The sequence below is a fragment of the Suncus etruscus genome, chromosome 11 (assembly GCF_024139225.1).
Source record: "Suncus etruscus isolate mSunEtr1 chromosome 11, mSunEtr1.pri.cur, whole genome shotgun sequence".
Taxonomy (NCBI): Eukaryota; Metazoa; Chordata; class Mammalia; order Eulipotyphla; family Soricidae; genus Suncus; species Suncus etruscus.
The window spans coordinates 18,958,061-18,980,576 of NC_064858.1; the positions used below are offsets into that span (position 1 = coordinate 18,958,061).

Here is a 22,516-nt window from a genome sequence, read left to right on the forward strand (position 1 = left end):
TGTGAGTTTGTGTGTATAGGTGTAAATGTGTTGGAAGAGGCATGCATGTGAATGTGTGTGTGTGTATGTGTGTGTGTGTGTGTGTGTGCACCCACTAAGGCTGCCAGGAGCTCTGACCTGGGACGGCAGGCAGCATATGGCCACTCCAGCCTAAGGGTCATAATTGATGGATTCTGTCAGTACTTTGAGGTTAGGGTGTGGCCAGCCAGTGCTTGGGGTGTCCTTTGACAGCTCATTTTGCCCATTCTTTTCAGACTAGATTTCAGAGCCCATAATACTATTCTCAGAAGATGATGTAGTAGCAGCCTCGCCCTTCTCTGGCCTTCTAGCTCTGGCCCAGGATGGCCTTGCTACCCTTCTTGAGGCATTTCCTGAGCGGACTCTGTGCTGGGGATGTGGATCTATTAGTCACCGAGTACTTGTCACTTGAACTTTGGCCTATTTCTCTCAGTTTGAAAAGGTGTATTGCCATGTAGCTCTCTAGTCATGAGGTGAAGGCCTTGCTCAACCGCTGGGGGTTGTGTCAGGCAGGACCCATATCATGCAGTTCTGCTCAGGCACTGCATAAATCGTGGTTTTGTGTGTGTGTGTGTGTGTGTGTGTGTGTGTGTGTGTGTGTGTTGCTGGTGGGAGAAGCCCAACAGAGCAGAGGAAGGTCTGGCTCTAGACCCAGAGCAATTTCCCGTTTCTCATTGTCCAAGAGTCCACATCCTGGCCCTTACGAAAAGCAGGGTCCTTAAAGTAAAAGAACAGAGATAAACTCAGGACCAGCCCGGGCTGCTTTGCACATGAGAATTAGTTTTATTGGTTGTGTTGTTGGTTGTGTTCATTGGTTGTTCCTTCTTCAGGAATAGGTGATCAATGTATGTTATGATTAGATCACTGATGTGTCAGATCCTCTTCATGAATAATGTCTAGATTCTATGTATTAGGACTAGAGTCCCTTCACGTATCTGGGATGGATTGTCTTGTGTACCAGACAGAATCTACCTGGAAGGACCAAAGCCACACATGTAAATTATGATTCAGTTACAGTCCTTATCTTTCTTTTTTATTTCTTTTTATTTTTCAATTAATATTTTTATTTAAACACCTTGATTACAAATATGATTATAGTTGGGTTTCAGTCATGTAGAGAACATCCCCCCTTCACCAGTGCAACATTCCCACCACCAATGTCCCAAATTTCCCTCCTCCCCACCCCCAGTCCTTATCTTTCATAACTAAGTCGCTTGTAACTGTACTTGTTGTATTAATAAAATTTACTTAAACCTGTTGCCCCTTTTACTTAACCATAATGTACACTATGGTATCACAAGATTTTCCTCTGCTGTGGTCCAGGTACATCCCCATAGTTATGAGCCCCGTAGCCTGGGCTCTTTGATAATAGAGATACTGGTTGGTGGGGGTCCCTCTCAGGACTGCAACATGCTCCCAGGGGTCTACTGCCTGCTGCTTGAACCTATGCTTGTGGGGAGCCCCACTTTATATGTGTGGTGCCAGGGATCGCACCCCAGGCATGGCATATGCAGGGCAATTGTTCTACAGTTGGGCTATTTCTCCAGCCCTACCTTTCTGTTTTTGGTCTACATCTGGCAATACTCAGGGACCACTCCTGGCAGTGTTCAGGCATTTCACCTGGCTTTGTGCTCAAAGACCACACCTGGTGGTGTTCAGGGACCACACCTAATGCTATGTTCACTCCCAGCTCTGTGCTCAGGACTGATTCCTGGTGCAATGTTCAGAGGCCACTTCTGGTGGCATTCAGGGAAGCTCATGGGGTGCTTGGGATTGAGGGGGCCATCAGGATCCTGAGAAAGTGACTCAGCCCATGTCTCCCAAAATGTCACTTGCTTCCTTCATCCATTCTGTGATTAGCACAGATGCTAGCATCTCATACCTCCTCCCATCAGGCAGCAGGGGTCCTGGTGTCACTGTTACCTAGAAATCCCACCTTTGGCTTGCTTGTGACATAGAAAGGGAAGAGTGACCCAAACAGCAGAGATGACACCAGCCACCTGTTCCCCCTGATGCTGTAGAGTGCCATGACCTTGAATATGACCTGAGGGTATCTGAGTGTGACTTTGACCTTGAATATGACCTAAAGGGATCTGAATGTGACATAGGTCTGTCCCTAAGCATGACCTTGAACATGACCTTGATTATGGCCCTGATTGTGACCCCAGGGGACCTGAGTGTGTTCCCCTGAGTGAGACTAAGTGAGGCAGGTATGCAGGGTTTTGTCTGTGTCACATAGCCATTTTCAACATTGCCCCTTCCTGGCACAGCTGCTGACCTCACAGATCTGCCTGGGCCCCAGTTGTTCATTCAGAATTGACTTTGCTGGGGTCCTGCTGCTGACTTCAAAGGCGATCTTTGCCTTTTTTTCTTGGGGACTGGGGAGGGGCTGCCCAAAGTACCTAGCACAGCATGAGCAGTGCCTGGCCCTGGGGTAAGTGCCTGAGCAGACAGCAGACAAAGGAGATGCATGCATATGTGGGTGGGTGGGTGCTTCTATGTGGGTACATGTATGTGTGTGCATAGGGCATGGGGTATGCATGTGTGTGATACATGTGTGGGTGAGCTTATGCATGTTCTATGCATCTATGTAGGTCTTGTGGAACTACAGGCACATTCCCTGAGATTCCAGGATTGAATTGCTCTGCGATGCTGGGTCCTCTTAGGCAGGACTTCCTGTCTGTCACTGCCAGACTGGGCCCTGAGGAGTTCAGGTGTTCTTGTCTTTATGACTGACCCAGTCTCAGCTGTGCATTCTAGCACAATGCATGTGTTATGGCCAACGAGTGGGAAGATGTCTATGTGGTACTTTTGGAAACTCACTCTGCTGACTGTAAACTCAAAATTGATTCTGGCTGCCATGGTGTCTGAGGAGAACTCATTTCCCCTGGACACTGACACACAGCCAGTGCCAACTGCCTGGGATGCACAGCCCTGAGCTGCCATTTGCAGGTCCTGCATCTTCCTGCAAATGGCCCCAGTGGGACAGGGCATAAATGTACCCAGATCTTTGTTTGCTTCTGGGTAGCTCCCTAAAACGATGCCCTTTTGTATAGGCAATGGCGTTTGATACAGGCCAGTCATGCTTAATAAAAAAGCTTGCTGGTTTGTCTGTGATGTGCTCAAGGGTGGTTTATAGCCTGAGAATAAAAAGCACAAATGAATGCCAGTAAAGAAAGCTAGAAAATAAAACCTTGCCGTTTTAGCAGTATGAATGTAACTGCCACCATTCTGAACATTTCATCCTATTTCCTTTCTCGCTCCTTCCTTCTTTCCTTCCTTCCTCCTTCTATCATTCTCTCCTTTCCGTCCTATTTTATGCCTGACTGCTCTGGATCACACCTAGGGATCATATGTGTTGCTGGGTATAGGACCCAAATACCTGCTGCAGAGAGTATCCAGCCCTGAATTTCCTTTACTGTTTCTATTTTGTGGGGAGGGGCAGGCTCTATGTTCAGGAACCCACTTCCCATTGCATCAGTAAATGGTCCCTCAGGCACTCTGGAGCAGCTCCCAGCAATACTCAGGAGCCGCTCATGGAGGCCACCAAGTATGGTCTGAAAACCAAAATAAATGGTCATATAACTGTGTATTTCACACTGATTCAATTTTATGAAATTCAAAACAAAACAAAACAAAAACACTTACTGCTGGCTACAACGGCGTGGGTATACTCAGAGATGCTCAGAAGGCCTAGTAGTGCTGGAGTCAAGCTCGGACCCTCACACAGGCAAGGCCCCTGCTAAGCCACATCCAGACTGCCCCCCACCTTTTTTTTATTCTAAAAGAACACAAAGAAGTTAGTGTATAGGCTGGAGAGAGAGAGTACAGAGGTAGCACTTGCTTCACATATGGCTCGATCCATATGCATATGGTTTGGTTCCCAGCACCCCATATAGTACTCTGAGCCCTACCAAGGGTGATTCCTGAGTATAGAGTCAGAAGTAAGCCTTTACCAATGTTGGGGGCTCCCCCCCAAAAAGTCACAGAATAGTGAAGCCCATACTTGGTGCTGCTTTTACTTGTGGCGTTCCACATGTCTGTGTGTTCTCTGCTTTCAAGGTACCTGTTTGCTAAACATTCTCAGATACACATGTGCCAGTTCATTTTCTCAGTACACACAACCCCAGATGTGGCTGCCTTTGAGGACCATGCTAATATCACAGCTGAGAAAATGTTTTTTTCATATTCTTACCCTGGTGTGAGGCTGAATCCTGCCCTTCTCATCTTGGGGCATCATCTGAGGAATGTAGATGTGACTTGATTCAGAAAAAGTATCTTCAGGGCCAGAGAGATAGCATGAAGGTAAGGTGTTTGCCTTTCATGCAGAAGGTCGGTGGTTTGAATCCTGGCATCCCAGATGGTTCCCTGAGCCTTCTGGGAGCAATTTCTGAGAGCCAGGAGAAACCCCTGAGAGCTGCCGGGTGTGACCCCGCCCCCCCCAAAAAAAAAAGAAAAAAGAAAAAGTATCTTCTCAAATGATGGTTAGTAGGGACTTTTTTTTGTTTTGTTTTGTTTTTGGGTCACACTTGGCAGCGCTCAGGGGTTACTCCTGGCTCTACGCTCAGATATCGCTCCTGGCAGGCTCGGGGAACCATATGGGATGCCAGGATTCAAACCTGCGACCTTTTGCATGAAAGGCAAATGCCTTACCTCCATGCTATCTCTCCAGCCCTGGGACTTTAAAAAAAATTTTATCATGACATCATGATTTTACCCAGTTGCTCATAATACAATCATTTCAGGCATTAAATTTTCAAACACCAATCCTGACACCAACGTGTCCTTCTCTTCACCATTGTCCCCAATTTTTCACCCATCACCCTGGTCTAACCCCTGAAGACACAAACAACTTTATTTAAATGGTTTGTTACAACACAAAGGCAAATGGCATGATCAAAACTTAGATCAACAAGAGTTCAATTTGAAATATTGTTATCTCTCTGTGGTGTTACTAAAGTCAGTGTCTAAAGATTTTCTGGGCTGTGTTGAGCCTTCTGTGTTACTGTTTTGGCTCACGAGCTTGGTAGATTACTATGTAACTTTCCCATCAGATTTCCTGTGATACTACTGGATGGATGGAGGTATTGCATGGCCATTTGTAGATCTAAAACACATTAGGTGGCTTGGCAGTTTGATAAGGTTCAAACATGAAGCTGGGCTATTTCTTTTTTGTTTGTTTGTTTGTTTGTTTTTTGTTTTTTCAGGCCACACCCGTTTGATGCTCAGGGCTTACTCCTGGCTAAGCGCTCAGAAATTGCCCATGGCTTGGGGGGACCATATGGGATGCCGGGGGATCAAACCTCGGTCCTTCCTTGGCTAGCGCTTGCAAGGCAGACACCTTATCTCTAGTTCCACTTCGCTGGCCCCAAAGCTGGGCTATTTCTCCTAGAAAGTGTAGGGTGTGGGGTTGGACTGCTGTAGTTCTTGCAGAAAGAGGAATTTACCTCCACCTTCCTGAAAATGTCATAGAGGTATCAGCCAGAACTGGGCTGATCTGGTGGCCATTATTTTCTTTGGGAGCTTATGGAGGAGCAGCAGCTATTTCAGCTGGGAAATGGGGCTACTGGGTTTTCTTGTGATGGGGTGGCTGTGGGGGCTTGGCCCATTTCCATCAGTGGAGGATTTTGGAATTGGAGGGATTATCCTGGATGGTCTTAGCCGGCTCTAAATGCCATCAGGGGCAAGAACCCATGTGTATAAGAGGGATCCAGGGAGTGATTCATGTGTGCAGATACGTCTATGTGTGTGTCTTCAGCGGTGGGCCTTTTGGGAGGGAGCCAGGAGAAGTGGCTGTGAGCCCTGGATCCTGTCACAAGGGGCCTTAACACACGGACACGCACCTGCATTCCAGGCCCAGGACAATGGGAGGCCACATAGTCTGTTTTACACCTTTAGGTCCCCTTCATAGCACATCATAGACTTTCTCTGAGCTCTGGGGCTGGTGCTTGGTTGGTGGTACTGTTGTGTGATGCAGCTGTCCTGAATCCTGTTCCCTACCAGCCTCAAGGTCCCTCACCAGGAGCTGAACATGGGCTTGTCAGGGAGGCACTTCCTCCCACATGGTCCAAGCAAGCACAGAGGTCTGCATGACCTCAACACAGAGGGCCGAGTGGCCTTCTTCACACTTCTCATCCTCGGACTGTGCTGCCCTCCCTCCAACCTGTGCCTCTGCCTGCCCAGCCTGTTCCCCATGAGCCCCAGGACCTCTTTCCTCATCATGGCCTGAGATACCCACACTGCCTGCTTCCAAGGTCCACTGAGGGCCTTGTGCCTCTGCTACTCTCCAGATGCTTCTATCTTGGCTGCAGACTCCAGAATGGCAGGTTGCTCATGTCTGGTCCAGGTCCATTCCTTCCCTTCCTGCCCCATAGCAGCTGACCCTGAGGTATCACACCATCACCGTCTCTCTTCACTCGTCTCTGGAGAGAAGATTTTGGAAAGAGCTCGTATCTCCCTGGCTGTTGTGTCCTATCCACATCCATTACCTATTGCTCTCTATTGCCTGCACCTAGTTTTCTAGCCCTCCAGCCTTGGCGTCTAGGCTGTGGGTCCTACTGGGTGGGATGGAGTGGAAACCTTCAGTGCAGGATTCTTGGGAGTGTTCGAGGAAGAACTTTTCAGCCCTAGTTCTGTTCATGCCATGAGGCACCGGCTCCCTGACGTCTGCCATAGGGCTGGGGTGCGGGGTCATGGGTGCAGCCTTTTCAAGCTGACCATTGGTCCCTTGGGCTTTGTACATCATCTTGGGAAGGGAACACTGGAGGAAGCCTGCCTGAGTCCCCAATTTGTGTGACAGCCTTTGTAGATTCCAATCCAAGGGCCTCACCCCAAAGATCGATGTCAGGCAGCTTCACACTTGCCAACCATCCTCACCTGCCACTGAGCGCTGACAGGTCACAATGCCTGTGTCTTCCATGTGCCGTGGTGCCCTCAGCACAACCCAGCATGACACATTTTCTTTTTGTATTTTAGTTTGGTTTGGGACCACAGCCGTTGGTGGACAGGGCTTCCTCCTGGTTCTGCACTCAGGGATCACTCAGGGTGGGCTCGGGGATCTAGGTATGGAGTGTCAAGAATGAGACCCAGGTTGGCCACATGCATAGTAAATGCCACCTCGTTCCCCAGTGCTCTCTCCCTGGTCCTTCAAATGTGACCAAGATGCGGGCACTTGGAGGCTGCACCCTTATGTTTATGGTGTCCTGAAAGTAGGTGTCCCTATGTTCATGTTCATAGTTGTGTTGGGAGGGAGAAGCCATGTCTCAGCAGTCTTTCCTCAATGGTGCATCCCTGCAGACCTATCCTGTATCTATCACTGCAGGCAATGTCCTCAACTTGTCCTCAGAGCCAGGCCTGTCCTCTTCCCTGGGGGTGGAGCTGGGAGGGCCCTGGGGGAAAATGGTGAACCATGAAGCCCTGCATTCACCAGAGTGTATTCCTACTGTTTCCCAGTGGATGTACTAAACCCAGGACTGCTTATCTAGCGGTTGCCCCTGTGATGGTCACAGTCAACCACTCATGGCCATGGAGCAGGAGTGTCTCCCTGGACTTCACAGTAGCCTTATGCCTGGTTCCAGGGAACAGCTGTGAGGCTTCGAAGCCTCCATGGACAGAATGATCCCAGCATTGGTGGCAGCTTATACACGATGCCATGTCCAGCTCAGCTTCATCCATTCCTATGAATGTTTCATTGCTCTTCATTTACCCTTTTATTCTCAGTTTTCATCCTTTTGAAGACACTTGACTTTTTGGGTACAATTTGTTTTTGTGTCTGTTCATTCAGCCTTTTGTTTCTGTTGTATCATTAGTTTTGTTCCAATGGCTAGAAGCAGATCGACACGGCAGGAACGCAGATGCAACAAATGCTGCCTCAGGTAAAAATGTCAAGAAAAAAAAAAAGATTGGGATGTTGGAGATCATTAAGTCACTCTAAGCCCTATCATGATTATTTTCTTTATTCTGTTTTGCTTGGGAAAAAATTAGCTACTATTTTTTAAAATTTTGTTCTCATTTGCATCTTCATTTCCATACAGATCCCAATTTCAAACTTTGAAAAAAACCTATTCATTAGTCCACACTCTCTTGGCTAGTAGGCCCCAGGCTCCAGAGGAAAATCATAATTGCAGTTTAAGTGTTCTGGGAGATGCCTGAGACACTCACACAAGATCCAGGCTCTGTGTGGTGAGAGAGGACTGTTTGCACAGTGTGTGCTCCTTGCCACTTTCTGAAGGTAAAGTTACTATTCAGTAAAGGGCGCTTCTTTGCCATTTGCATTTCATGAGAATTCAGATTCTTTGATCATTCCTTCTAAGTCCTAGCAATTAAATTCTAAGCCCAAATTCAGAATAAAGGAGTGGAATAGATCTCTCTCCTGTCTCACATCTCCTGGAGACACTGCCACATTCGCTGTTCTCCTGAGACCCAGAAACAACAGCTGGATCCTCTTGTCTCCAAATCTGTAGCAGAGACAGCAGGATTTCTTAATTGCTTCTTCCCTTAATTTTTCTTTTCAAAACAATAGTTGCCAAGATAGCTGTATATGTAGCGATGCTTGTTCTTATTTGGTCCCTTTTTAAACAGCCTAGCCAGTCCTGGTGACGGTGGAAATGATGGTGCTGATAATGGTGGTTTGGTGATGGCAGTAATCATGGTGGTAGTTTTGGTGGCGGTGATGGTGGTGGTGGTGATTCCATTATTCTTTCTGTTAGATTTGTGCTACTGCTCATGGATTTTTATTCCCCCTCTCTTTAATTTCTGTGAACTTCTAAGGAGGTACTTTTGCTTCTCTGTTCTGGCTCTTTTATTGCGCTTTAGATGCTGTGGGGGGCCCTACTTAACAGAATAATCATATTGAAAAGGCCAGACATGGCTTTGACATGTGCATCCTTCCCACTGGGAGTGGAGGCCGCTTTGCTACGTTACTCGGGTTTCAGGAGGGTGCTGGACGGTAAGTGGGTGAAGAGTTCACTCCCGAATTAGAGTGGCTTCCTTGCCCTGTGTCCTCACTGTACTTGCACGTGGATTGTGAAAGCAGTTCTGGCACCTGTGGATTCCCTGGTGCAGAGTTTGGAGTCTCATGTCAGACACACACAAGAGGACTCAGATCTTTAGTACTAGGATGGAACTTAAGCTCTTTTTTCCCCCTCTGATTTAAAATAATATGAAATGGGAATTTTGATTGTTTTTTTCGTTGGTTTTTGTTTTTTGGGCCATACCTGGGGATGCTCAGAGTTATTCCTGGCAGGCTCGGGGGACCATATAGGATACCAGGGATCAAACTTGGCCACATGCAAGGCAAGCACCCTATCCGTTGTGCTGTTACTCTGGTCCCAAATGTGATTTTTTTGTGTGTGTATGTGAATTTTTTTAAATGAGTGGAAATCCCTGGTGTTTGCATGAAAATCTGGTCTACACACCGGCCCGTCTCCCTCTGAAACCAGCCTTCTTGCAACCTGATTTTTGCTCTTGATCCTGGGGGCTCCCTGTGAGGCCGCACCCAGAGAGGGGAGAGAGGAACTGCCTGGAAGGAATCTCAGCATGACTTCTGGGATCTCTTGACACCCAGGACCACCATTGCCTTAGAGCAGCCCCCTGAAGGTATGTGCCTGCCTGGGAGTGCCTCTCTCTAAGCACATAGGTAGTCCTGCACATGGAGGAGCCTCGATGGCTTCTCTCCCTGTTTTGGATTTGGGTTTTTTTTTTTTTTTTGTGTATGTTTTTTTGGGGGGAGGCATTCCTGGTTATACTCAGGGTTACTCCTAGCTTTGTGCTCAGGAATCATTCCTGGTATGCTCAGGGGACCAAATTGGATGCCAGGTATCAAATCCAGGTTGGCCACATGCAAGGCAAGCACCATGCCAGCTGTAATATAGCTCCGGCCCCATCTCTCATTGTTTTTGCCCTTTGACTGACTCGATGTCAGAACTCACTGGCTCTCCCTGTGTGCCTGGCCAAGGCACAGTCTGATGTCACAGCCCCTCAGTTAGGATGCAGGACAGGCGCCAAGTTCTCAGCCCTGATACTGAGAATTCTAAGTCCTCCCACTTTTATGAAATATTTATGAAATAATGCCCTTGGGGGCGCTGGGTTCTTGAGAATTCCCTGTTGGAGCAATGCTTAGAGAGCCAGTAGCCAGTACTGAATTTTTTTCATATTTTCTTTTTCTTTTCTTTTCTCTTTTTTGGGGGGTGATGAGACCCCAGGCTTCACACTTAAGAGGGAGCTTGCGCTGTACCATGGAGCCACACTGTGCCCAGCAGCCTTCTGAGATCCACGTCTAATCCCCTTCTCCTTTGTAGAATGGTGACTGGGCCTAGAGTTGGGCCTAGAGCAGGCATCTCTGCTCAGGGGCGAGCGTCCAGTCCGCACTCCTGCTCCAAATTCTGTCACCAACACCAGGGGAGTTTGTCACATTCCTCAGATGCCTGCTTGGAACCCTGTATCCGGGTTCACTTGGTTCAGGCTGTTATCTGTTGTTTCATTTTTTGTCACATTGGCAGTGTTCTGGGCTTACTATTGGCTCCATGGTCTGAGATCTCCCAGAGATGGAACCCCAATCAGCTGTGTGCCAAGGCAGGTGCCTCCCCTGATGTCCTTTCTCTACAGCTCCTGAAGCAGTTTCTTAGCTGGAACCAGTCCACAGATGGACTGCAGATTCATCCCTAACACTGTAGGAGAAAAAGTCCTCAAATATATTTTTATCACCATGTACTGGGCGAGTACAATGACTGGACTGGAATGAGACTTACTGGCATAGATTCAGCATGATTTTAGAGTCACTTGAATTTTTTACATCTATGCTGGCATACTTAAATGTGTGTCTCTGGGGCCAGGGCGGTGGTACAGTGGTAGGTAATTTGCCTTGCATGTGACTGACCTAGGATGGACTGCAGTTTGATCCCCAGGCATCCCGTATGGTCCCCCAAGCCAGGAGTAATCAATTTCTGAGCACAGAGCCAGGAGTAACCTCTGAATGTAACCAGGTGTGGCCCCCCTCCAAAAAAAAACCGTGTGTCTCATGTTGAGAGTTCTTTCTCCCACTCAGCTGAGTCAGAGGCAGACGTCCCTGTTACTGAACTCACGCATAGTGCAGAGCTGCGGCCTGCTTGTCATAGATCTCTTATCTGTTCACTAATCATTGTTGTTTGTCACAGGTGAAAATTTTGACCAGAGCCCTTTGAGAAGAACATTCAAGTCCAAAGTCCTGGCACACTACCCCCAGAACGTGGAGTGGAACCCCTTTGACCAGGATGCTGTCAACCTGGTATGAGCCTGCCTCCTGTCCTGGTCCCAGTGCCTGCCCTTGATGTGGTTACAGTAGCACTCGTGATCATGTCATGAATGTGGACATCATGTCATGTGATTCAGTCCTTTCACTATTGTGACTTCATAGTATAGGGTCCACACCTGCTGATGCCGCGGACTAAATCAGGGACTCATATCTTTATCATATCCTGGCCCTGATTCAGCTCTTATAGAAACAGTATGCCAGATCATATTTTGTGCACTTTATAGGTCTGGTATATAGAGCTTGGGGAGCTGAGGAACTGTACCTTCAATAAAAGTACCCAGCACCTCCCAAGGCATGTCCCCTCTTCCTTGGTCATGCATGCTTGGGTTTGTATAGTTGGTTCATTGCTTTGCTTCTGTCCATCTGAGGAGCTGGGAAAGGAACAGGGCAACAGTTTCCATATTTTGAGGATGTTCTGTGGCTGCCTCTTGCCCCCAGGAAGGACTCAGAATCCCCATTGCATGCACTTTAGGGTGATAGGAAGGATTTGAATTGATGCAGTACAGTCAGCATAGTTTGCCAGGTTTGAATAGGCATCACGCATCTGTGGTGTTTCCCTTCAGAGATGCTCAAAAATAGGCAGGCAACTTACATCCTGCATGCAGTAGGCCCACGTTCCAACCACCAATACTGCTGGAGCAGCTGGTGTGGTTTTAGACCTCCTCCCTGGAAAAGGAGAAAAATACAGTTGGGCCAATATTAGACCATGGGAGAGGCCCTGCCTATGGGATATGCTGGAACTTGAGGAACTTGTAAATATAAGAGTTGGGGGCCTCACACAGGGCAACTCCAGGTATACTGAGCCTCTGCAAAGGGTTACAGGTACTTTGACCAAAAAATTATAAAGGGGACCAGGCATGTGACGTAGAGGTGAAGCACTTCCTTTCTGTGTGAGCCCTGGTCTCCTTCCCCAGGTCCCCAAATCAGAACCATATTAAGAGCAGAACCCTTGAGCCCATTGTGTTGTGCTGCTGGAAGGGAAGGGGTACCAGCCTACAACACAGAGGCCATGGCTTGCACCCAGGCAGGCTCTGAGCTTTAGTTCTTTCCCATTTGAGACGAGGGTAAGAGGTGGGTCCACATGTTCTCATTCTCTAGCTCAGAAAATAGGGTCTTCAAAATATTCCAGGGGCCCCAGTGAGATTCATGTAAATGTAGGGACATGCATAAGAGTAGAAGGATAACAACTGGGGGGAGGTAGATTTCAGGTAGGAAGCACAATGCAGATTAGGTAGAGAATGCCAGCAGGCTGCCTCCCCTGACCCCTGACTCCTGACTTAACACCCTGACTTAACCCCAATTTCACATTCATCCAGGGGATATCGCAGTGCTCTGGTCATACACATGCTTTCTGGCAGCACACACGCCGCAGCTTGAGTGCTAGGGTTCAGCTCAGTGAATGCCAAGGAGCAGGCCTTGCCCTGAGCTGTCACCACCACTGCGCCATCCAGAAACCATCATGCTGGACATAGTGCTGAGACTGGGGAGGCAGCCTCACATCCCTCATGTGAACACGGACATTTAGATGTTTGGGGCTGGCACAGACTAAAATAGTCAGCAGACAGCAGTGACCAAAAATAAGTTGTCAGCTGCTTGGGGGCAAGTGGCTGGGAAGATGCTGAGGGTAGAGTGGGAGGTGGTCAGACACAAGGTCAGAGCACAGAGGGGGCCAGAGAGATAGCACAGTGGTAGGGCGTTTGCCTTGCATGCAGCCGACCCAGGAAGGACAGCGGTTTGAATTCGGGCATCCCATATGGTCCCCTGAGCCTGCCAGGAGCAACTTCTGAGTGCAGAGCCAGGAGTAACCCCTGAGCACCACAGGGTGTGACCCCCTCCCCCCAAAAAAAGAAAACAGAGCACAGAGGCTTGGGGTGTGCTGCTTCACACCTAGGTTCTTCAGTGGTGTCATGCCAGGTCCCCACAGCCTGTGCTTCCAGGGACACATGGGGTCACCAGCCCCTTGGACTCTTGTCACTAATCATCTGTTTGATCGGTGATCCCACCCGTGCCTGCAGAGCAATTATTTCTGTAGTATTTGGTTTGGGGCCACACCAACTGGTGCTCAGGGCTTAGTCCTGATTCTTCCCTCAGAGATTGTTCCTGGCAGGGCTCAGGGGACCAGATGTGCTGGCCAGGTCACTCCCATGCAAGGCCAGCAATTTAATCCCTGAACTATCTCTCCGGCCACCATTGTTTTAACCTGTGGCCTGCTCTCTCACCAAGCTAAATTTGACTTTAGGTTCTCTGCTCTCAGCGTCCCCTTTTATTGGTAAGTGCATTTGTTCAAAAGGTTCATTCTTTCCCACCTAGAGTTGTAAAGCATCTTGCCTTCAGCAAAACCCCACTTCAGCAAACTACATCAATGGTGGCTCCACAATCAGGGCCATTAACTTCAGGCAGAAATGAAGTTCCCCAGATCTGAGCTTTGCCAAACAGAAAACTTCTGCGCGCACCTTAGTGCAAAGTGGACAAAGTAAGAAAAGTGAGGTGATTATCTTTATCAGTTGTTTCTGAGGTCTCTCTTGGTTGCTGATAGAGAAAACTGGTTTTATTAGAGGAGAGAATGGAAGGAGAGAGAGAACAGTACTACAGGCCTGTTCTTGGAAAGACCATCCCACTTGCCGGAAAAGGACTGGAGGCTAGATCACGAATGTCTCCAGCGTCTAGCCTTCCCTTATTTCTCTCTGTTAGGAAATGGTGTCTTGGCATCAGGTGGTTTTTTGTCATGTTCCAGCTGGCAGTGTTCTAATCGTGGAGGGACCAGGGACAAGACCTATGGGAAATCACTTTAGTTTGTTTTTCTTGGCAGGTTGTTTTATGCTTGTTTTAGTTTGGGGACCACACCTGGGCAATGATCAGGACTAACTCCTTTCTCTGTGCTTTGAGCTTACCCCGTGTTCTGAACTTAGGACTCACTCCTGCCTCTGTACTCATGGGTTACTCCAGGCTCTACACTTAGGGATCATTCTGTGCTCAGAGATCACTCCTGGTGGTGCTCAGGGGATTCCCTATCCAGTCTCTCAGCCCTGGGTAATCCCTTTGATAGGCAGTTATGTGAGCTCAAAGGCCACGCTCCAGTTGACTGCATGGTGGCAGAGGCAGAGACCACACAGGCGCTGTCCCGATGAAGGAGGTGCTTCCATTTTGTGTAGATGCAGCCACAAGCCTCAGTGACCTCTTCAGGGTTACAGTGGAAAGTGATTGCCTGGCTTTGCCCCACCTGATCGCATGCCCTGGGATAGGCGTGCAAGCAGCCCTGTCAAGTAGGGCTTGTCCCAGATAAGACTTAGGATCTGCCCAGGGCTCAGCCTGTTCCTCAGCTCTCTTTGTCAGCTCACAGGCAACTGGCCATGTGGCTGCCCCTGTCCCAGCTTGGCCATGCTGATGGTTCGCTCTCTGCAGCCTCTTCCCACCCTCTTTACTTCAGACTTTTGGCATCAGTCCTGCCCCCACCAGCCCCATCTCTTTTGTTTGTCAAAGACCCTTTCTGCAGTGCTGGTCCAGAGGCCATAGGCAGGAGGGACCTGCCCCCATGTCCCTGTACTATGTTGTCACCCCATCTTGCCTGTAACAGAATATTTGGTAGCATTCTTGGGAGAGTGCTGTCCATCATGCTTTCCTGCCTGAGTTGTGATTAGGGACTCCTTTCCATGCATTGTCAGGTGACAGGGAACTCCCTAGACCCCGGCTTCTGGTTCCATCTGTCCTTGAATCGGAGCTTCCTCAGGATTAGGGGCCCTTTCCTGTTTGTCTCGGTTGTTGCTGCAATCCCAGAGGGTGGGGGGGGGGAGAATGGGATGAGGCTGGAGCACAGATCTAACCCTGACCATATGCATTCACTAGCACCTCCAGGAGTGACCCTCACACAGGACTGGGAGTAGCCCCTGAGCACCAGTGGGTATGGCACAGAAGCCAAAATAATTAAATAAAAATCGGAAAGAGGGGCCAGAGAGATAGCACAATGGTAGGGCATTTGCCTTGCATGTAGTCGATCCAGGACAGATGGTGGTTTGAAGCCTGGCATCCCATATGGTCCCCCCTGCCTGCCAGGAGTGATTGCTGAGTGGAGCCAGGAGTCACCCCTGAGCACCAGTAGGTGTGGCCCAAAAACAAAACAAAAGCAGGCCAGCCAGTTGGTCACAGAGATGCCCCAAGGCTGGAGCTCAGGTCTCCAGCTCCGGTCTCCAAGGTGATGTCCTGACTCCTGCAACCTGGGTTGCAACTCAACCGAATAGCATCCCCAGAAGAAAAGAAATGGGAGTGAGAATGCCTGACTGAGTGCAGCTTCAGCTGGGGCACATTTCTCAGACTGATCTGCCTGGTTCCGGAATCTTGGTGTTTAGCCCACACAGAAAGACTATTCATCTGTCCATCCGCCCACCTGTCCTTCCATTTCTCCATTGTCCATCTGCCTGTCCATCGTGCAGAGAACCTGGTGTGCCGCCACCGTGCCATTCTCAGCTGCCTCCCAGACGTGGCCTGTGCGAGGTTGGATGCTGACGTGTCTCTCTTCCCCACAGCTGTGCATGCCCAAGGGGCTGACTTTCAGGACACAGGCGGACAGCAGGGAGCCGGAGTTCCACTCATTTCTCATCACCCGGGAAGACAGCTCGCGCACCTATGGCTTCGCACTCACCTTCTACGAGGAGGTGATGAGCCGGCCCATCCGCGCAGCCATGCAGACGCTCTACCACATGCACCAAGCCGAGCAGGCAGGCAGCATTTGTACTTCCTCCCCTTGCAGCACAGACTCGCTGGCCAGCAGCCTGGACGAGAGTGAGTGTGGGGCACCACCACCCCGACTGCCGACGGGTGGCTCTTCCTACGACCTGGCCAGGGACACTCTGTACGTATCCAAGAGCATCTGCCTCCTGGCGCCGCTGCCCTTCATGCGGGCCTGCAGAAAGTTCCTGCTGCAGCTGCACCGGGCCGTGGTGTCACCACAGCCCCCACCCCTACCGCTCGAGAGCTACGTCCACAACATCCTCTACGAGGTGCCGCTGCCCCCGCCCGGGCGCTCACTCAAGTTCCATGGTGTCTACGAGCCTGTGGTCTGCCAGCGGCCTGGCCCGGATGAACTCCCCCTGGCTGATTTCTCACTGCGTGAGGCCCTGGAGCTGCTGGGACTGGAGAACTTGGTGCAGGTGTTCACCTGTGCTCTCCTGGAGATGCAGATTCTGCTCTACTCTCAAGGTGGGTAGCCCCGGTGGCAGCCCCAAGGTCCGCCCACTGCCTAGCCTGGTGGGTTCTGGAGCCCAGGAAAGGTCTGAGTTAACTGGAGCCTATGAGGAGATCGAGTGTTTAGGAACTTGCTTTCGTGTCCAGGAACTCATTTCCTAGACCTGGTCTGACACCCAGAGCAGAGGCCTGAGTGTTGCCATTGTGGAAGTGTCTGTGTGTCTGTCTGTCTCCATAGCTGAAGTGTCCTGCAAAGTGAAATGGCTCATCAGTAACTTTTTTTTTTGGGTCACACTGGGCAGTGCTCAGGGGCTATTCCTGGCTCTACGCTCAGGAATTGCTCTTGGCAGGCTCGGGGACCATATGGGATGCCGGGATTCAAACCACCATCCTTCTGCATGCAAGGCAAATGCCTTACCTCCATGCTATCTCTCTGGCCCCGCTCATCAGTAACTTAATGGCAATTTGCTAAAATTACTACGCAGTTGCACTGTAAACAGCCTTTATACAGACATTCTTTTTTTTCTTTTGAGGGGGTGCGTTGAGGGCCACACCAAGCAATGCTCAGGAATTGGCTGTGCACTCAAGGATCAATCCTGGCAGTGCTTAGGGGACCATATAGGATACTAGGATTGAGCCCACATCAGCCACATGCAAGACAAGTGCCTTCCCCTCTGTACTCTTGCTCCAGTCCCTGGCTTAGTACATTCTGGGCTTTTCTCTGCACTGGGTTCTCTCACTGAGCAATCTGTGCATTATTTTTTTCTTTTTCTCTTTTTTTCTTTTTTTTTTGATTTTTGGGTCACACCCGGCGGTGCTCAGGGGTTACTCCTGGCTGTCTGCTCAGAAATAGCTCCTGGTAGGCACGGGGGACCATATGGGACACCGGAATTTGAACCAACCATCTTTGGTCCTGGATCGGCTGCTTGCAAGGCAAACGCTGCTGTGCTACCTCTCCGGGCCCCGATCTGTGCATTATTTAAAGAGACTCAGGGAGTGGCGATGCAGAGCTGAGTCCAGCCACTCATCTGTTTGTGCTCTGGGCTGCACCAAACCCTGCTTGTTGCTCCCAGCTCCTCCACAGGTCCTGGGTGCAGGCTGGAGCCTGGCCTAATCCTCTGCCTCTGAAATCCTAATCCTCTGGCCTGGCGCTGGTCCAAGCAGATCCAGGCCTGCCTTCTCATCTCTGCTCTCCTGGGTTTGAAATGCCCTTATCTGAGATCATATAGGATAGCTTCAGTTCATGGCCCTGTTTCATTTTGTTTTGGACTCACAGCCAGTGGTGCTTGGGGACCACATGCTATGCTAGGGAAGGAACCGGGTCTGGCTACATGCAAAGCCAGTAGTTGGCCCTACCCATGTCTCTGTCCCTGCGAGGTTGTGGCACCCAGCGAATCAGTCTTGGTCTTAGCCCAATACCATATGTCCCTCTGCTTTGTTCCTGTCCATAAATATTTGCTTTTTATATTTGCTTGTGTGCCTACTTCTTCCCAGAACCTGCTGGGGTACTTATCTGCCTCTACACTTTTATTCCCAATCCTGATGTTCTTTTTTTTCTTTACCTTTTTGTTTTGGGATCATACCTAGCAGAGCTCAGTCCTGGGTCAGCACTCAGGAATCACTCGGGGGACATTATGGAATGCCAGGAATTGAACTCTGGTGTGCAAGGCAAGCACATTGCCCACTGTACTGTCACTCTTATTCCAGGTCTGATGTTCCTATCAGCATCTGTAAGATGCATGTGGGGAAACTAAAGCAGCACCCCCAACCTTCTCTGAAGCATGGTTCCAGGGCTGTGTGAAAGTTCAACCTTGGCCAAGACATGCTTCCTCTGGGGAGCTGAGCAGCCTTGGTTTCAGGGAAGCCCAGTGCTGTAGCTGCTCCTGGGACATCTCTGGTATTTTTGGCTCTGGCTCCAATCCCTCACCCTACCTCATGCTATGACCAGAGGTTCTTGTTTGGAGCCTTAGCTCTCCAGTACTCTCTAACACCCCTCATTATTTTTCCAAAGTACATGTGAGTTTGGGCATCTCCTCCAGCCAGACCCCCATCTTCTCCCCCTCACTGGTCCTGCTACCCTGCTATTTCAACTGCTCCTTTTACTCCTGGGACAGGCCACCTGTAGGGGAATGCAATGCTCAGGCTCAGGGTGTGGCTCCCAACAGGGGCCTCCTCCCCAAGACAGTGCTGTTCACTGCAAACTCTATGTCCCCTGACACTGTTTTAGCCTGTCAGTCATTGCAGCACTTCACAGAGCTCAGATACTATTTCTTCATAGCTTTGTGGTGTTGGGAAATGCATCCAGAGTCTCACACAAACAGGGTGAGTGAAATCCCCATATCCCTGAAAGAACCTTCAGACACGGATTGGGATTGTGGTGAACAGTGTTGGGAGGAAGCTGGGCATGGCTTGGGATCATACTGGAGCGTCTGGAGTGTGCGGACATTGCTCAGTTGATGGCCCTGGACAGTGGTGGGTATGGTGGTGGTGGTGGTGGTGACAGTTTGGGACAAGAGATTGTAGACAGTTATGGAAGGGAAATGGACATGTCAGGAGGGGACATGGACCCAGAATATTTTGTGCTTGTGTCATGTGAAGGTTCTGGGGTATCAGAAGCTACCTGCCCTCCTCAGATATTCAGCCTTATGCTTCACATAGACACCAGCTTTCTTTTTATTGATTCAGGTTTGTTCATCTTTCTTCAGTAATTATTTTCTTGATCATGCATTTTATGAAGATAAAAAAAAATTTTTTTTTGGCTTTTTGGCCCACACCTGGTGGCACTTGGATTACTCCTGGCTCTGCACTCAGAAATTGCTCCTGGAAGGGTTGGGGGAACATATGAGGTGCTAGGAGTCAAACTTGGGTCAGCTGCATGCTAGGTAAAGGCCCTACCCACTGTGCTGTTGCTCCAGCCCAAGGTCTGACTTCTTTTAATCTTGTCTATGGATCTTCATTTTTGGCTCCTCCATGATGATCTCTGACTCTTTGTCCAGCTTTTCTTTGGGGTTCATTGCTGGCCCATCCTCAACCCTGCATTGTGAGTTTTGTCATTCTCTGCTGCTGCATCTCAGAAATCTGTTGCCTGACATTTTCTTTCCAAGAAATTTTCCTTTTCCTTTTTTTTTCCAGGGGAGTGGGGGGTCATACCCAGCAGCACTCAGGAGTTACTCCTGGCTCTATACTCAGAAATCACTCCTGGCAGGCACGGGGGACCATATGAGATGCTGGGATTCGAACCACCCTTTATCCTGATCCGCTGCATGCATGGCAAATGCCCTACCGCTGTGCTATCTCTCTGGCCCCAGAAACTTTCATTTTCCTTATTTGGATCTACTGTCTTTTTTTTTTCTATTTGCTTTTTGGGCCATACCCAACAGTTCTCAGGGCTCTGTGCTCAAGAATTACACCTGGTGATGCACAGAATGACTACATGGGGTACTGGGCATGGAACTTGGGTGGGCCACGGGTAAGACTGGGGATTATTTGTATTATCTGCTTCCTTCTCTCCTCCTTGTGTCCTTTCTCTGCTTCTCAGGGCAGAAGTGATTGCAAGGAGTCACCACTGACTCTACTTTGTCTTATGCGGCCTCACATAGGCGAGGCCTGGACTTTATGTTTCCACTTCCTGTTTGGATTCTCCCACCAGGAAGTGAAGAACTGTAGCTGCAGGTGACAGTTGTGGTCTGTAGGAACATGCAGGAAGGTGCCTCTGGGCTGGGAATCAGGCTCGAGAGTGAGAACAACCCACAGGTTCTCATTTCCTACCCATCTGAGGGCCCTGTGCCTGGCAGCTATACCAGAGGACAGAGAATCAGTGTCCCCAACCTGTTCCCATCAGGGCTTTTCTGGGGCAGGCACTCATGATCTCCTTGTTTGTCCTTGCCCACAGACTGCCAGCGCCTGATGACAGTGGCCGAGAGCATCACCGCGCTCCTCTTCCCGTTCCAGTGGCAGCACGTATACGTGCCCATCCTACCCGCTTCCCTGCTACAGTTCTTGGACGCCCCTGTGCCCTACCTGATGGGCCTGCAGTCCAAGGGTGGTGCTGACCGCTCCAAGCTGGAACTTCCTCAGGAGGTAATTGCAGGGCATGAGTGGAAGGGCGGTACTAGGCACCAGGGTCGGGCATGGGCATCAACCTGGCTGCACAGCTGCAGTTGTGAGGTTCTACCACCTCCTCCATGTTACATAGTCTTTCTCAGCATTTTCTTGTGCACTGGGGGGTTAGATCCATGACTGTATCTCACAGCACCTTTTGTCTCTGCAACCCAGGCTCTTGGAACCCTGTCAGCCTCTCATTGTCCCCAGACGTCCCAGGCTAGAGTCCAGGACGGGGTTTCCGACTATATGGGGTGCTGGAGATCAAATCCAAATTGGCTCTGTACAAGACAAGTGATCTGTACTTTGGCTTCAGCCAAGGAATTTATCTTTTAAAAGAAAAAGCATGTTTCTGCTCCAGGTGGGTCCCACAAATGCCAGACATGGCCCAAAATGGGATTCTCAAAAGCCTAAGTTTTATGTAGTTCAGCCTTGGGCTGCTCTGTCTGGCCTGAGATGCAGTGCTGAGTCTGTGCTGTGCCTGCTGAGAACAGGGATGGACCTCACACATGAGTCACCAAACCTGTCATTGGTGGGGAAGGCCCTGCCATGGGCCTCGACCTTCCCTGAGCTTCCCTCATTGAGGACAGATGGTGAATTGCTGTGTGAGCCCCTACCCACCCTGCTTGCTCTTAGAGCTGACGACAGACACATCCTATTTTCTGGAGTGTGTATGCATTTATATGGAGTTGGTTTACAGGAAGCTGTGAGCACATGTGTCTACAGATGTGAATTTATAGGAAGTGGATTTATATGAGCATGTGTGGACACATGTCTACAGACATGGATTTACAGGAAGCCATGTGTACTCACATACATAAATGTGGATTCACAGGAACCTTTGAGCACACATGTATGTAGATGTGGTTTACCCAGAGTATGTATGTACATGTGTGTACATGTATATTCCTGAATTTCCAGGAAGCTGTATGCACACATATGCATATTTAGATGTGGAGTCCCATGTGGACACATGTACACAGATGTGGATTTATAGGTCTGTAAGCACATGTCTACTGATACTGATTGACAAGAAGCCGTGTTCACATACATGCATATAGACTTATATTCACAGAAGATATGTGTGTATACAGATGTGGATTCACAGGAAGCCGTGTATACAGATGTGCATATAGACATGGAGTCATGTGAGCCCCTGTGGATATGTGTAGATAGGTGTGGATTTACAGGAAGTCCTGTGCATATCACCATGGATTCACAGGAAGCTGTGTTCCCATATATATAGATGTGGATTTATAGGAAGCCTTGTGCACGCAGGTGCATCTAGACGTACATTCACATCCATTCACAGGAAGTCATATGCACAGATGTGCTTATAGGCATGGAGTCACATATATGTAGATGTAAGATTTTGTGTGTTTGTGTTTTGGGGCCATACCCAGTGGTGCTCAGGGGTTACTTCTAGCCCTTCAATCAGGAATCACTCTCGGCAGGGTCAGAGCAATAGCACTGCGAGTAGAGAGTTTGCTTTGCACATGGCTAACCTGAGACCGGTCCAGATTCAATCCCTGGCATCCCCTGAGTCTGCCACGAGCAATTCTTGAGTTGCTAGGAAAAACTCCTGAGCACCTCTGGGTGTGGCCCAAAAACTCCAAAAAAAAAAAAAAGAAAAAAAAAAAGGGAAGAAAGAAAGAAATTACTCCTGGCAGGCTCATGAAATGCCGGGATTGAAACCAGGTCAGTCATGTACAAGGCAGCACACTGTACTCTGGTCTCTAAAGATGTGGATTTATAGGTAGTCATGAGCATGTACATGGATATAAATGTGGATTCACAAGAAGCCCATGTATGCAGATATAGATTTACTGGAAGCCTGTACACACATACATATTGATATGGATTCACAGTAAGCTGTGTACACACGTGTACAGATGTGAATTAGCAAAACGTGTGTATAGTTCCTTATGC

General features: G+C 49.3%; 1 protein-coding gene across 1 annotated transcript in view; it reads left to right on the forward strand.

Moving 5' to 3' along the window:
• The window catches only part of DENND5B (DENN domain containing 5B), a 59,668-nt gene that overhangs the window by 12,919 nt on the left and 24,233 nt on the right, over window positions 1-22,516 (forward strand). The window contains 3 exon segments of the mRNA XM_049783777.1: window positions 11,172-11,281; window positions 15,829-16,501; window positions 20,379-20,566. Coding sequence (XP_049639734.1) covers window positions 11,172-11,281; window positions 15,829-16,501; window positions 20,379-20,566 — 971 coding nt within the window.